Raw genomic sequence first — 16,891 nt, forward strand, 5'->3', positions numbered from 1 at the left:
CACTTATCACCGTCCCACAATTATATCTGACAGAACATTGCAAATCAATAACGACCGGCTGCCCTTTACAGGATGCCGATGATCTAAGTGTGCGTCTCCGAGGAGATCATGTTGTACCATTGTTGGTTAAATTCACAGCGCTGTGCCATCAGTGTCTATTTTTATTGTTATTAAACTTTTATTCAACCAGGTGAAACCCATGGAGATTAAACATATATTTTTTCAGGCTGACCTGGAGATGACCAGGCAGCGACAAAAGAAACACATAGAAAGAAAGAAAAAACACAAGAAACACGTCGTTACAAACAAAAATACATAAAAAGACACATAGTTACAAATAATAATACATAAGAAACACACAGTTATAAACAAAAAAACATAAGAAACACATAGACATAAAAAAAAAACAAGAAACACAAAGTTACAAAAAAAATACATAAGAAACACATAGTTACAAATAAAAAAATACAAGAAACACATAGTTATAAACAAAAATACACAAGAAACACAAAGTTACAAATAATAAAAACATATGAAACACATACTAACAAACAAAAAACATAAGAAACACATGGTTACAAACAAAAAAAACATAAAGAAACACAAAATTGAAAGAAGAAAAAAAATACCATGAATACAAAGTTACAAGCAAAAAACTATTAAAAAACACAGTTACAAACAAAAAAACACAAGAAATAAGAAATACAAAGTTACAAACACAAAAACATAAGAAACACAGTTAAGTGTTATCAGTTCTTTGATTTAATATAGAATATATCCAATTCTGTTGATGAACTTAAACTTATATTCTATTTTGAAATTTTTTTTTTTTTAATGGATGCTCATTTAAATATATGTTTTACAAATCTCACGTACCCCCTGCAGTTCCTTCACGTACCCCCAGGGGTGCACGTACCCCCCTTAAGGCGGTGAGCCACTTTGGGCTTAACCCCTTAAACTCTGAGTGAGTTCTGGCAGCTTTATTGTTTCTAAAAAGTAATTTCCTCTTCGTCCCTCAGGCCGATGAGCAGCTTAGTGAGGAAGAGGAATTTATGTAAATGTGATGCATTGTGGGAGATGAGAGAGGAGTCAAAGTCGGAGCAGGCAGCTGTCAGCGGCAGTGAGTCAGAGGTCTGCGAGGCCTCTCACTTTGTTCCTAAATTATTCATGCAATCTGTCAGCGCGCGCGCAGGCTGACTCCCCGCGCGCCGCGCGATGACAGGAACCCCGCTCCGTGTTCGAGGCGATCTGCTGCAAATCCCTCACAGGAGGAGCTCACGGAGCCGCGGCGCGTCTGCTTGTGTGCGCGTGCACGCGTGAGAGCGTAGGCTTCCGCTCCGAGGATGCGATGTGCGCGTGAGTGTTTTTTTATTCTGCAGCTTTAGAATCATTTTTTTACATCTTTTTTTTTGTTGGATGCGCTTTAAAGTCTGCGGGTGTCTCTGGAAGAGTTGCCTCGTGCTAAACAGATACGACGCGCACGTCTGAAAATGAATATTTTTTCAGTCGCACACAAACACACACACACGTACACGCTCACACACACCCACACAGTGGGTGCTTCCTCTCTCGTCCCAGTGAGAAGTCGCTTTGCTGCTCTTCCTCTTCCATAAAGACAAAAGATATTCCTCAGATGTTAGAAAGCATGTATTATTAAAACTCTCCCTCAAAATAGCTTCATAAAGTCCCTCAAACTAGTGATACTATATATATATATATATATATATATATATATAAATATGTATACCTATATATATTGATGTACTGCATATATCTTTTTAATATATATAAAAATATTTATTTAAAAAATATCATACAGTATATATATGTATATTTATATATATATATTATATAAATATATATATATAAATACAGATATATGTATATAAATGCATATATACATATATATATATTCATATGTATATATAATATATAATATATATATATATATATATATATATATTAGGCAACACTTCTTGTATGTAACTTCCACACTATGTGGTCACATGTCAGGGCGTGTAGATCTACTAAAGTCCATCTGGCTGTCTAACTTTATGCCTGTTACGGTTTTCTAATGTTTTTGTGGGGTCAGATACGACGTTACGTCATGGAGGTCCCGCCCACCTGTCAATCAACATTAGGACGGATCGGCCTCGTCCATCGACGCTATTTCTTTAAGTCGTTTTTGTTTTTTTCTCGTATGAAAACTTTACCCACAAACTCAGTAAAGTGTTTTTTTTCCTTCACATTGCACGGGGTATTTATTTGTTTTGCATTCCAAACAAATAATGACAAACGAGTGTCTTAAGTGCGTGTTTGTGAGAGCCCGGTGGGTTCCGTGCATTTCAAGAGGACATAAGCTGAATGTTCTGATGTACACGCACACACGTGGAGACAGGCGGTAATGATGTATTTCCGCCATTGAACATTACCCAGGACGTCTAGCAGAGATCTGATTAAGAAATGCCCAGTGAGCAGATCGCCCATGTCACGGTAACCAGGGCCGACCGCCTCGCTTCCATGACAACCGGAGAAAGTTCTCCCCGTCGCTCGGGGATGCTGAGCGGCTTCAGAGCAGAGCGGTCGTTCTCTGCTGGAGTCGGCGGTTCATGTTTCAGGGGGAAGGAGAGACTCATTGCATGTGTTGATGCGTGAATATTTAGTTATTATTTATTTATTTAGATATATTATTATAATATTTCAAGGGAATTATTTATAGAACAATTCTTGAGAGTTATAAATGTGATTAAAAACGTATTTATATGGATGTGGAAGTATGTATGTGTGTATGTGTATGTATGTATGCATGTATGTATATATGTGTATGTATACGTATGTATATATATATATATATTTATTCATTTTTATTTATACATACATATATATATATGTACTTATATATATATATGTATTTGTTTTTATTTATTTATATGTATATATATTTATAGTATATAAATATATATATATGTATATATGAGTATGTATATGTATATATATATATGTATATATATATATAGCTTTTTGTATTTGTTTTCTTTGTTATTTTTTCTTTATTTTATATTAATTGTCTGATTTATTTGATATTAATTTAGGATAGGAATATATAAGCATTTTTTGCTTCTACCTATAGCTTTTCAGTCTTTGTGTTTTGTATATTATATAGAATAATATTGTATTGTGTTTGATTTGATTGACTGAATAAAATAAAATACACCATATGAACTTGTGGGGCGGATTTTTGATTTCCAAGATTTCTAAACAGGAAAGTATTGATTCTTAAATGGTTCTTTAAAAGGTTTTGTACTGAATAACCATGTTTTTAGTTTGAGGCACCTTTATAGGTTCTGTGAAGAACTCTTCACGGTGAAGCATGATGCATGCTGGGAACATGATATGGTTGTATCTTGGCCTCCGTGAACTGATGGGAGATGAACGTCGTAGGGGAAATTGTAAGATCGAGAAGTCGTAGATCAAAAGGATTTCATATTTACAGATTTCAGCTCTAAATACCCGGAGCGGTAATCCCAGAATTCAACGGTGAGTGTGGGAAGAGACCCGATGATGATTTATCTGTTGATGCTCGTAGTTATTAGTTATTACGACATTGGGTGGAGGACATCGGGCCAGAGAGAGAGAGAGAGAGAGAGAGAGGGTAATGCATCAGATTCAAATGCAATATTAACGAGTTTTGAAATGTTTCCACTGCAGGAGGAGAGATGATTTATTGGAGGAAAACAACGGCGTCACTATTCTGTCTGTTTATTATGTGTGAGTCTCCGCCCACGATGGAGGGAGAAGGAGGAGAGAGACAAGAAGAGGGACAAGAAGAGGGAGAAGAAGAACAACAAGAAGAGGGAGAAGAGGAAGAACAACAAGAAGAGGGAGAAGAAGAAGAACAACAAGAAGAGGGAGAAGAAGAAGAACAAGAAAAGGGAGAAGAAGAAGAACAACAAGAAGAGGGAGAAGAAGTGGGAGGAGAAGAAGAACAACAAGAAGAGGGAGAATAAGAGGGAGAAGAAGAACAACAACAAGAAGAGGGAGAAGAAGAGGGAGAAGAAGAAGAACAAGAAGAAGAACGAAAGGAGAGAGACAAGAAGAGGGGGAAGAAGAGGGAGAATTAAAGCTGCAAGCAGCGTCGAACGGGTCCTCGCTTACCAGCTAGTCGGGAGAGCCGAGGAGCCGCGCCGAGGACCCGGCGTGCGGTCGGACTCGACTCGGGCCGTGACTTGTAATGAGCGACAAGTTGGGGCAGACTCGACAAAGTCCAGTTTCGCCACTAGGTAGCGCTTTAACTACGTGAACATATTCATGCATCATGTGTCCCTATGTGAAGTATAGACCACGTCATGGAAGAGAGAGGAGAGAGAGAGAAGAGAGAGAGGAGAGAGAGAGAGAGAGAGAGAGAGAGAGAGAGAGAGAGAGAGAAAGAGAGAGAGAGAGAGAGTTCTTATTCCATTCTAAATAATGGGCTTGTCTAGGATTTGCGTGGCCAGACTGAAAAAAATCATAATGCCTCTGGTATTGTTCAGTGGGCCGGGCCAAATGTGGAGGCGGGCCTTAGTTTGAGGACCACTGCTCTTGGCTGTCTATCAATATAGCTCATTTTGAAAATGACGTAAGAGGGCAATACGGATCCGTATCAGACCAGCGAGGAGGGCAGTAGAGAGAGAGAGAGGAGAGAGGAGAGAGAGAGAGAGAGAGAAGAGAGAGGAGAGAGAGAGAAGAGAAGGAAAAAGAGAGAGAGAGGAGAGAGAAAAAGAGAGAGAGAGAGTTCTTATTCCATTCTAAATAACGGGCTAGTCAAACAAATTTGGGGCGGACTGAAGGAAGTCCAGTTGAGCCACTAGGTGGCGCTTTAACTACGTGAACATATTCATGCGTCGTGTGTCCCTACGTGAAGTAGAGATCACGTCATGTAAATTCAATGTAAAAAAAAAAAGTGATGAAAAAAAACTGCCTTGTCTTGGAATCGAACACGCATCTCCAGGTGTCCAGACCAACACTTAACATGGTGAGCTATGAGCCAGCTGGTTTACAGGCAGCCGTAGGAGCTCACATTATTTTGGGGAGAAAAATGTGGTTATTTTACTTCTGAATAGGTGATCAATAGGTGTTCCTCCAAGAAATGTGCTTGTTTCTTCGTGTGAATGTGTTCAGGCCTTGACTGGCATCACACATGATTTTTTGGGGAAGTATTGGATGAGTTTAAGCAATAGTTTTTAACATAAAGAAATCACAGAAAGTAAAAAAGTATTGGCAGTAAAAAAACGAAAATTTCCTACCGACGAAAAGTCCGTTTCTTTTCACAGTGTTCATTATTCAAGTCTTGAGATTCTATAAAACTGATTTTTAGCCGATTCTGTTGGCGTTTTGTGGGAGAAATAATCGATGGGGTAAAAGTGGAAAAGGGCCAAATCAAGCAAAAAACGCCAAAAAACGCTAAAAACGGCCAACTTTGGTGAATTATTGTAGCGCCCCCTACGGTTCAAATTGCACGGAATTTGCTGTGAATGTTTGAGGTTCCCTTCTGCACATATCCTGACAGTCTGTTATTTTTTTCTCCCAATAGTGTTGAAGTTATGAGCATTACAAAACAGGACACGCCCCTAAAATGTTCGTTCGGCCATAGATGCTTACCACAATAATATATTTGAAGTAAGATGATAGATCTTAGATGATACAGCTTCTATGATCATTATCTCCAATAGGTTTGGTTTGAATTGGACCCCGTATGTCGGAGCAAACGCCTCTGATGTGTTTTTCACCAAAAAAAATATGGCGGAAAATTTAAGTAGGCGGAGCTTAGGGTCCTGAGAGGCTTTTTTGTAGAGCAGGTCCAAGTGGACTTGTGAAAAAAAAAGCTAGTCATTTGAACAAACTGGGTGAGGGGCGTCGCCGGTCAAACTTCCAGGTGGCGCTAGAGAGCAATTTTTGAAAGCCGAATTTCGAGGTCCATGTCATCTGGCTATTTTCACCAAGCCTGATAAGCTTGCCAAATTTGGTGAGTTTTGGGATATGATACATACCCCCAATATGCCCCCAATGTTCAAAAATAAAAATCAGAAGAATAATTCCCCTAACAATAACAATAGGTTCCTCTCGGTCAGACTTCGTCTGTCGCTCGGACCCTAATAAGAAGAACAAGAAGAAGAACGAAAGGAGAGAGACAAGAAGAGGGAGAAGAAGAGGGAGAAGAAGAAGAACAAGAAGAAGAGGGAGAAGAGGAAGAACAAGAAGAAGAACGAAAGGAGAGAGACAAGAAGAGAGACAAGAAGAGGGAGAAGAAGAAGAACAACAAGAAGAATGACAAGAAGAACTACGACAAGAAAAGGGAGAAGAAGAACAACAAGAAGAACAACAAGAAGAAGAAGAGAGACAAGAAGAGCGACAGAGTGTCTGTGTGTGTGTGTGTGTGTGTGTGTGTGTGTGTGTGTGTGTGTGTGTGTGTGTGTGTGTGTGTGTGTGTGTGTGTGTGTGTGTGTGTGTGTGTGTTCTCCTGTTCTTTTGTTCTTCTTCTTGAAACCAAACTTTACTTTTCAGACAGTAGAAGGGGGAGGGGTCCACTTCTGCCCCCCCCCCCCCCCCTCAGCCTTATCTCCCCCACACACACACACACACACACCTTCCCTTTGCAGCTAACTTAACCCCTCTGACTCCCGCGAGGCGGCGCCATGACTCGGGCCCTCCGGGGAAATCATGACCACGGGGCGGCGAGATGGAGCGATACCTCCGTCTCCACGGAAACCTGCGTCCCGGTCCGGTCTCACCGAACCTCTCCGTCCTCTTATCTTCTTTCCTTTCTCCCACTTCCTCTGCATCCCCTCTTCTTCTCCTCAGGCGACTTCCTCTCCGTCGTCATGGAACTGGACCGTGTGTAGATGTGGATCTTCTGCTCTGGTTTTCATTATTTACACCTTCGATTTTTTAAATCTTTGCCCTCCGGTGAGTCTTCCAGGCTTCTTGTCATCCTTTTTTTTTATTGAAGCACATATTTGAGTTGTTTCTTAAAGGTAAAGACTCCCATGGTGACTGTTCAGATGTGTCCGCAGCAGTAATCTATATTTTATTGTCGGGCATGTTTCTGGCCTCCTGATTGGCCAACGGTAAGCCTCCTTTTTGTTTAGTTTTTTGCTCTCCATCAACTCCTGAGGGAAATATCTGACTCTTCCGCTGCTCCTACAATGAGCTTCAAAGAATCCCTGGATGGAAGTCTATTAAATTCACTTTATTTTCAATTCACTTTATTTTCAATTCACTTTATTTTATATTCACTTTATTTTCAATTCAATTTATCATATATTCACTTCATTTCGTATAGTCCAATATCACAAACTACGAATTAACCTCAGAGGTCTTTACAATCTGTACACATACGTGTGCCATGTCTATGTTCCAACTCTTCATTAAAATGGATGTTTTTTATGCTCCAGGTCTCCCCCCCCCCCCCCCCCCCCACACACACACACACACTCTGTAAAGCAGGAAAAAACATTTTTACAGTTGGAAAACTTGAGGTTTCTGAATTTTAGCCCGGAGCAAACAGCTGGACCAGGACATGCACGAGTACACGCCCCCGAACATGTATTGTTTACACAATGCAACTTCCAGATGGGGAATCAGAGCACACACACACACACACACACACACACACTGTCCTTCACACAGCACGCTCCCCCACCGCCGTGCGTTGGCAGCCAGGTGCCTCTCAGCGGGGGGCCGGGTGACATCTCGTCTCCTGCAGCGCCTCCTGTCCTCCGTCTCTCTCTCTCTCTCTCTCTCTCTCTCTCTCTCTCACTCTCTCTCTCTCTCTCTGGTCTGCACTGTTGTTGCTCTCTGTCCAGTCTCGTCCTTTCTTTTGTTTTGTAGACGTTGTCCCGTCGGTACATGCACAACGTGGAAAAAGGTCAAATTCTCACACACACACACACTCACACACACACTCACACACACTCACACACACAGCGTGAGAAAGCTCGTTCCCACTATCCCCTTCTCCGCTTCACTTTGATTCAACACACTTCTCTTTCATGGGGGAATTGCCTCCCTGCATGTTGTCTTTCAGGCTCGGTATGTAAACTCAATTGCTTTTCACTTTTCACAAGTTCCTCAATATTGATTAATCCGGCTCTTGTCAGGCTTGTTGTCTTTAATTTTTTCACACACACACACACACACACACCTTCCTGCAAAACGCCTTTCATCCTCAGCGCGGGAAGTCAGCGGAAGCCGAGATGGATCGATTTAGTATACAGGAGTCTCTGAAACGGGCCTCGCTTCTGCTACGCCGTGTTTTTTTGTGGGGGGGGGGTAATTCGTGGCTCCTCCTCTTTTTCTTTCACTAATTGACGCTCCAATTAACCAGCCACTTCCTTTCGGCTCATGTTGCGGGATTGGTTCTTCAAACTCTCCCTGTTGACCCCATTGGTGACCCCGATGGGATCATGTTGAGCCTTTAAGTGTCTCTTGAGATTCCTCTTTATTTATGAAGTGTGAATCCATCTGGCGCCTTTCTTTATATCCCCCCGCAGTCACACACTGCCCCCTGGTGGACGGAGTGCTCATAGCTTTGCATTGTGTTGTTTACATTTGAGTTTTTATTGCGTCGTGTTGAAGATGTTTTAAAAATGATAACGCGTGACAAAAAGTCTGCGTACACGGAGGGAAGTGAAATTAAGAAACATAATCATCTTTTCCGAAGGATCATAGCAAACAGCACGAGTCATAAATAGGTACATTTCTTAATTATAATCTTCCTATTGGACATTCTCTGTGAATACCCATTATCAATTGTCATTTTTAATTTCCAACCACGAGCCCCGGGCTCCTTTTCTCTCGGCTGCAGCTGCAGCACTTCACAGCTCTCGCAGTAATTATGACGGTTTCATTGCCAACGCGTCTCGCTCTCAGCATGTGAGAAGCGTTTACCCCCATCAGACGCTTTTTCTACCAATTCCTGCCATGCTGTGAATGGCAATAGATCCCTCCACCTCCACGCGGCCTTTCATTTTGACATTTCTTTCATGGATAATACATCGTTATTTGAAAAACAAAACTAATCTAAGAGTCATTTTTACATTTGCACACACCCCGTGAAGCTGTATCTGCAGCATGAAGTCATGGCTCAGTCCCATTTTTATCATTTTGGTGAACGGCGTGACGGACCACATCATTTCTAGTCAAAAAACGATTATACAAAAAGTGGTTTTCGACATTTATTTACACGTATCTACCATTTTATTCATATATATTTCACTCTTTTTGTGAAGCCAAGACCTTTTGGTAAACCAATGTCAAACACCAAAACACTTCGTCCACATAAATGAATGTTTTCACAAGATATGAAGAATACAAAATAAAAAATCCAACTTCAATTTTCAGCTTTATGACCATATTATCTCTTTACACACAATTACGCAAAATTGTGCCTCAATACATAGAGAGCTGAGATTGTTCTGCAATTTTTGATGTATGACATATGAGTATGTGTCATATAAATATATAAATATGAGTATGTGTCATATGCAAAGTGCCTTTAAAAAGGTGAATTTAAGAATTTCTGTAAAATCGAGAAAATGCCCCCAGAGGGTTGAAGACAGAGGGGTGTGGTCGGATGTGGTCACGTGACGTCGCTCAGACACGTTTATACATGAAGGGAATGCAGGGAATACGTTTTTTGTAAATCTTTATTTATAATAACATTTTTAAAAGTCATCAAGCGAATGAACAACAAACACGATCAAGATAATTCACCGCCCTCTTGAGGCGGACGTCGCTTCAGTTTCAGTGTTTTGAACCTCGAGCGGAGGGAGACACGACGAGGTCACGCCGTCCACGGACCAATCGGATCACAGACGAGTGTAAGACGGGTTCTCGAAGGGGTCGCGTCTAACGCTTCCTTCTGGTCACATGACATCGATTCCTCTCTCCATCCTGGAGAGGGGTCCTCCTCTGTTGCTCTCCTGAAGGCGTCTTCACTTTTTTACCACCCTGAAAGGTTGTTTTTTAAATTTCTTTTGAGAGTTTTTCCTGATTCGATGTGAAAGGTCAAAGGTCAGGGAGGTTGAATGTGCACAGATTGTAAATCTCGCTGGGGATAATTTGTCATTTGTGATTTTGGGCTGTACAAAATGAACCGAATTGACTTGAATCGATGCATCGAGCTCTGGGGATTTGAGGGAAATTGTTTTTTTGACTCTTGCCATATCCCAAATATACTGAATGCAAAGTCACAACTGTGGCGAGACACGTTGGTTTAAAAAGGAAAATTGACTGTGTGTAACGCTATTACGTGACATAAATAAAGGCCACGTGACGTGGCGGCGCGCAGCCCCATTGGCTGGCTCTCCGCCCTGTTGTGAAAGCGAGGATGGCGAGTTTCATAACAGGATCCCTGCCACAAAAGTTTCGCGGATTTTAAAATACAAAATTTATAATTTATAATGGAAACAATATAATGGATGTAAAAGAAGAGTTTAGACTCAGGCGTCTGGCAACTGGAGGGATACTATTTAAACTCAAAGGGGGTTCAGAATATGGACATTACAATGTCGTGGAAAAAGGGAATCTCAGTCAGGGGGGGGGGACGAGCCCGTTTCCACTTACATATCTGTGGAATAAAGCCACGTGGAGATGCACACCGGCCATGCAGGCTCTCCGTTGCTGTTTACCATGCTGCATAGCCTCGGTGTGTGTGTGTGTGTGTGTGTTACACAAGCCGGGGTATGGCAGGTGGCGCGTGCCTTATGAAAGTCAATTATAGTCAATAAAAATGAGGCTGCAAGCCAGAGGCAGGAAGTGAGCTGCACATTGTTCTAGGATGTGGCCTCAAGGGACCACAAAGGCATCGAGACATCTGTGACCTCGTGCTGATGATAGTTCAGACGTGTTACACAAGCACTGCTGGTTGTTGTTCACACACCAGTGAATCTGCTGGTTGCCACTGAAGTCATGCAAAGAGGTAGATTTAAACATGTGAATGTTTTGCGTGTTGCATTGAAGAAGAAGGATTAGTCAAAGGAGATGCCTTTTGGGGGAGTTCAAACACTGAGGAAGAAACCGTGAGACAAGGCGACACATTGTTTATATTGTCGAGTTACCACGAAAGGTCAAATACATGCTGACCTTTCCATGACCTCTCTCTAGATGCTGAGCGACAGGTCTGAGAACACTAAAGCGACCGCATTGCACTTCTACTGGAATTGGAAATGTCTTTATTGGTTTTATTACAAAAACGGAACCAGTTGCCACCGAGGTTTGTGCAATATTTACATTCTTCAAATATCTTCACAGGGACCATTAATAATATCTACAGCAGGGGTATTCAACTAAAATGTTAAGAGGTCCAGTTAGAGAAATTTTCTTGAAGCAAAGGTCCAGATGATCATAATGTCTAACTATTTAGTATGATATATATAGCCTGGTAGTTGTATCAACATCTGCATGTAATCAATACCTTTCAAATCAAATGAATTCAGTACGATTAAAACACTTTTTAACAATATTTATTATCATGTAACATAGAACTGGACTGCAGATATGTATAATGTTCTCATGAACTAAATAAAAATAGGGCTGCATTTTAAAATAAAATAAATACAAAATGAAAATTGTGCATGTAATAATAAATAATAATAATCAAATAAAGTGCTTAACTTCAGAAAAATTAAATAAAGGGAGGAAAAGCTTAAATTTCCCCATTTGTTTCACAGTCTCAAACAATTTTACAGATAATAAATCTCAACACATCTTAACAATTGAACAGTTTTAGAGCATCACTCTTGCATCCCACTCCCCCACTTGTTTGCTCAGTGTGAGAATTGAGCTCTAGCTTGTCCTGCCAGGACTTTAAACCTGGGCTTGAATGGAGTCAGGGCCATCCTCATGCACATGTGGAGGTGCTCATTGGTGAGCCTCAAACGATATTTATTTTTGATGATATTCATCGTGGAGAAAGCTGCCTCGCAGTTGTAGGTGGAGCCAAACATGGTCAAGATGTATATGGCAACTTTCCTCAGACCTGGAAAAGCTGTCTCAGGGACCGTTTGGAGCCAGAAAGTGGAAGGGTCAGTTCTTAGAAACTGCTCTTTCAGGGACACATCTGCTTGGAGATCAACCAGTTGCATCTGGAGAGGCCCAGGATTTACCCATTTAAAGTGCTGTGTGACTTCCTTTGAGAACCCCCTGACATCAGTGATGATAAATGGGTTCTGAATGAACATGGTGAGCTGCTGTCCAAAGCTGAAGCTGTCAAAACGGTTGCTGAAGTTTACGATCAGCTTATCAATGAAGTCAACAAAAGAAGACGCATCTCTCTGTCCCTGAACCTGTTCCTGCACTGCTGGGAAGTGTGCACAGTCTCCCTGCAGGTCTTCCTTGAACAACTCAAGTTTCTTTTGAAAGGAGCAGACAGCGGTCATCAGTTCACAAATTGAATTGTCCTTGCCTTGTAGCCTCAAATTCAGTTCATTCAGATGTGCAGTGATATCAACCAAAAAGGCCACATTATCCATCTGTTTATCATTTCCTAAACAGAGAGAAAACTGTGATGCTTTCTGGTGTGTTAGCTCTGCCAAAAGATGCTACTTCCTCCTGATGGACCAAAAGCGCGCTAAGACCCTCCCTTTGCTGAGCCATCTCACATTATTGTGCAGCAAAAGATCATCAGCATTGGCATCAACTTCTCTGAGGAATTCCCTCAGCATGCGATGCTGGGTGGAAGAGGATGCCCTGAGAAAATTGATCATTTTCATCATTGTATTCATCACTTCAGCATGCTCATCTGACAGGGAGGCACAGGACAGATTGATGAATGATGCAATGGTAAGCTATGAGCTCTGGATTGTCCTCTTTCAGTCTTGCTACAGCTCCTTTCTCTCTCCCTATCATAGCAGGGGCTCCATCTGTGGCTATTGAAACCACTTGTGTTGGTTCTATTCCTCTCTTCGTTAACATCTCCTTAATGGCCAGGTAGATATCTTCTCCCCTTGTACTGGTCTGAAGGGGAGTGACACCTAACAGGTCTTCACAGAATGCTTTCTGGTCTGTGTTGAAAAACCTGACGTACACTAACAGCTGAGCATTGTCACAGATGTCAGTGGACTCATCCACAGCTAAGCCTACACATGGTGCCTTATGTATGGCTTCATTTAGCTGGGTTAGCACATCCTGAGTTAATATTTCACTTTTCTTTGTGGCAGATGATGCTGACATGGGTATTTGCTTTATCTTATCACAAAGCTCTTGTTTTGGTTTTCCGTCAAGTAATGTTTCAGCGACGACACTCATGCATTCTTTGACAAGCCCTCCATCAGTAAATGGCTTTTTGTGTTGCCCCAAAATCCAAGCAACTCTGAGGGAACACTCATGAGCACGTTGTTGGGCAGTGAACGTGTGGCTCAGGATCCTGGTGGACTGTTCATATTGGGCTGTGAGACCACTTATTTTCTGTGATCTCACTTCGGATTTGAGTGGGTATGTTTGTTCAAAACCTTTATGTTTTGTCTCATAACGGCGTTTCACATTGCCACTTTTAATAAGTGCCACGGTTTCTGAACATATAAGACACACTGGTTTTGTGCTCCCTGTGGGAAGTATGAACAGAAATGAGTCTGTCCATTCCGGATTAAATGCTCTATTTTCGCTGTCAACTTTTCTTTTTTTGGAGAGCGACATTTGTTCCTTACGTTTCTCTCCCTTTCTCTGTCTCACTCGCCTTTTTCTAAACTTTCTCCGGCGCAGTCGTCCGTTTCTCTCCCTTTGTTTTCTACATGTATCGCTATCTTTCTTTTTCTTTCTACCGTCTTTTCAAGTGTAACCTGCCTCTACTTTCTCATCTGTCTGCGTAGCGCTGTCTGTTGAGACGTAATGTTTACCGCCGAGAATGCATAGATTTGATTGGCTGAGTGGTATCACGTGGGATGGCTTAACTCGCATGCAATTGGTCTGTGCGTTTCCGCATCCGCTAAACCACTACCGTAAAGACTGCAAAAGCTGCGCCGCGCCGCCGGGTAAAAAAATTAAAACACCCCGTCAGGTTTTAAATCATAACCTTCTGTTTTGGCTGGCGGTCCGGGTCCGGATGGGACGGCCTCTGGGTCCGGACCCGGACCGCGGTCCGCCAGTTAGTGACCTGTGATCTACAGAATGGCTTTTAAACAAAACCCCCTCCGACTCCAGGACAGGATTTCTGGCCCGTTGAAAACACAGCAAATGTTTTCATACTTAGTTTATGTACATAAAAAAACATTTAGGCGTACAAAAAAAGGAACGCGACGACTTAAGCTATTTCATCGATGATGCTGCACATGGCGGCCTCCTTGTCCGACGCGTTGCCCTTCTTTAAAGCCGCCGTGCTCTTGTCCTGGTGGCCCGCCGCCGTGCAGCTGGCGCCGGCCTCCTCCACGTCCATCGGTTCAGTTTTCATCCCGGGGGCCGGCGCCGACGACCCCGCGCCGTCCGGACCCTCCGTCTGCGGCAGGTCGTCGGGCAGCGAGGCGAGGCACCCCTGGATCATCTCCACCACCCTCTCCAGGTGTTTCTGGAACCTCTCGGCCGTCTCCAGCCTCTGCCTCTTCTGCACCTCCATCATCACCCGCAGCGTCTCCCTGGCTTGGTGCGGCCGGTACTCGTTGATCAGGTGGTGCATGTGCACGAACAGAAGCTTCAGGTCCTCCAGCTTCTCCTCGCGCTTGATGCTGCCGGGGCTCTTGATGAGGATGTCCAGCAGGTCCAGGAAGTTGACGAGGATGGACATGTTGAGCTTCTTGAGCTCCCGCTTGTGGTCGAACTGCATCGGGTGGAGCCTCTCGATGCCCTGGCTCTCCAGCGGCCGGATGATGAGCTCGTCGCACTGGAACTGGTTGCCGAACATCATGTAGCTGTCTTTGATGGGCGGCGGCGGCTTCGGAGCCAGACCCTTGCGGAGGTTCTCGTCGGTGTACTCTTTGATGTACTGCATGGGCGGAGGAGGCAGGGCGCTCACCTGCTGCGGTTCGCCCATGATGCCGACCTGAGATGGGGACAAAAAGAAATGTTGAAATCAGTTTGTTTTCTCAGGGTTCTTACACATTTTGACCGATGGATTTCCAGGACTTTAAACCAAATTTCCACGACCAAACTGGAATCTCGGTATAAACATGAAAATTTTTGAAAATTGTGCGTATTGAGAGTGTACGCCGGCTTATATTTTGAGCGTCTTTCTTTAAAAAACATATTAATTATTTCAAACTCGGCATTAATGAACATGTGATTATAACAATTTCCATGACTTTTCCCAAACTTTTATGATTTGTTTTTCCATGACTTTTCCAGGCCTGGAATTAACCATTTTAAAATTCCATGACTCCCAGGTTTTCCATGACCGTACGAACCCTGTTTTCTATAATAAAGCAATAAGTTAAGTAACTGGTACTTTCGTAGTTTGACTATGTTGAGGAAATGTTACTTTCTGTATTCTTGTTGTTCTTAGTTTGGACTCTAGGTTGATGCACTTATTGTAAGTCGCTTTGGATAAAAGCGTCTGCTAAATGACATGTAATGATATAATATGATATATTCCTTTATTCGTCCCACAGTGGGGACATTTCAAAAAAATCACAGCAGCGGTGCACATCAGAGCATTAATAAAAAAATTTAATAAATAAATAAATAATGTTTGTAAATAATAATAAAAATAATTTTAAATAAAACTTAAATAATGTAATGTAACTTAAATAAATAATCATTTGCATTTTGAATGCTTGTGAAATTAAAAAAACTTTAGGTTTCCTCTATGCAATGTTGCTGTGATATAAGTATAACATATATTATATTATAAATATATTATACTAAATTGTTCAACACTCCAGGCCAATAGAGACAAGAGTGCACGCGCTCAATACAAAGAATGCCCGCAGTATTAAAAACTACATCATAGCAATAACGTGTAATAAAGTTAGCTTAGTCTAATAGTTCGGTGTTCATATAAGATACTAAAACACGACGGGTAGCTATGTGGTTCAATTCCGTTACGCAATGTGTTCAATATAAAACCGCAAACTAGCACGTGCGTCTGCAGCTGTCACAACACAATAATAAGGAGTTTAATAGATATATTTTGTGCCTTTGCCGTCAGCCGAGGCAACATGTGGCCGCAGAGCTGCCCCTTAAAAAGTATGCGAGAAGTTAGCGTTAGCATGCTAGTTGTCAGAGCCGGGTGAGGGCTAACGTGACGAGCGAGAGATCCTCCGTCATGCCTGTTTATACAACACATTAGCGGTGAGAACATGCTATCAATAACTCAACTACAATATATGTACGTTGTCGAGTGTGTGTCTCGGGTTAGATGCACCGTTAGCAGAGCCTCTGCGGGTTAGAGGATAATGTAGCTAAGCTAACTAGCTATTGGGCTATCAGTACATTTGTTAGCCTCGGCTTCCTAGCTTGGTTACCTTGGGAGCAATGACCACGAACTAGGCTAATGACGAAGAAGAAAAGCACAGCGGTGCTTCTTCTACACACCTGTTGAAATGCCTCCTCGGATGCTGAATATAGACGTTAGATATGAAATGTCACAGAGGCGTCTAAGCTCATGACTAGCTTAGCTCCGTCCATTCACTGACATCAACGGGCGCCTCTGCCCCAAGCCCATTGGCTGAACCGTACACGTGACGAAGTTTGCTTCGCGCGGATTGGCCCGCACCTGGAGGAGGACGTGCTGAACGTAAGAGTAATATTTGGAAGCGTGACAAACGCAGAGCCGGCTGGACAAACATGTTTTTTTGAGTTTCATCATTTGTATCTTGCTCATTATTAAACATGTCTGACCCTTAAGATGATAAAGACGTGCATTTCTTTTGTTGGCATTTTTATGGAATTTTTTTGTATCTCTAAAACGGCCTACGTATAATAATAA

The 16,891-nt window shown here is 42.2% G+C and overlaps 1 protein-coding gene across 2 annotated transcripts; it reads right to left on the minus strand.

Moving 5' to 3' along the window:
- Positions 1-14,209: 14,209 nt before the first annotated feature.
- On the minus strand, positions 14,210-16,598 carry med7 (mediator complex subunit 7). Of its 2 annotated transcripts, none has more exons than XM_056439403.1 (2): positions 16,498-16,598; positions 14,210-15,007 (listed from the first exon to the last, which is right to left on the minus strand). In XM_056439403.1, exon 2 carries the CDS (start codon positions 14,996-14,998, stop codon positions 14,276-14,278), a length of 723 nt encoding a protein of 240 aa, XP_056295378.1. In that variant the 5' UTR covers positions 14,999-15,007; positions 16,498-16,598; the 3' UTR covers positions 14,210-14,275. The 2 variants fall into 2 exon arrangements, with proteins under 2 accessions (XP_056295378.1, XP_056295379.1); XM_056439404.1 differs by having other exon boundaries at positions 16,428-16,507.
- Between the last annotated feature and the right edge of the window lie 293 nt (positions 16,599-16,891).

This window comes from Pseudoliparis swirei, chromosome 19, assembly GCF_029220125.1.
Source record: "Pseudoliparis swirei isolate HS2019 ecotype Mariana Trench chromosome 19, NWPU_hadal_v1, whole genome shotgun sequence".
NCBI classification, from domain to species: Eukaryota; Metazoa; Chordata; class Actinopteri; order Perciformes; family Liparidae; genus Pseudoliparis; species Pseudoliparis swirei.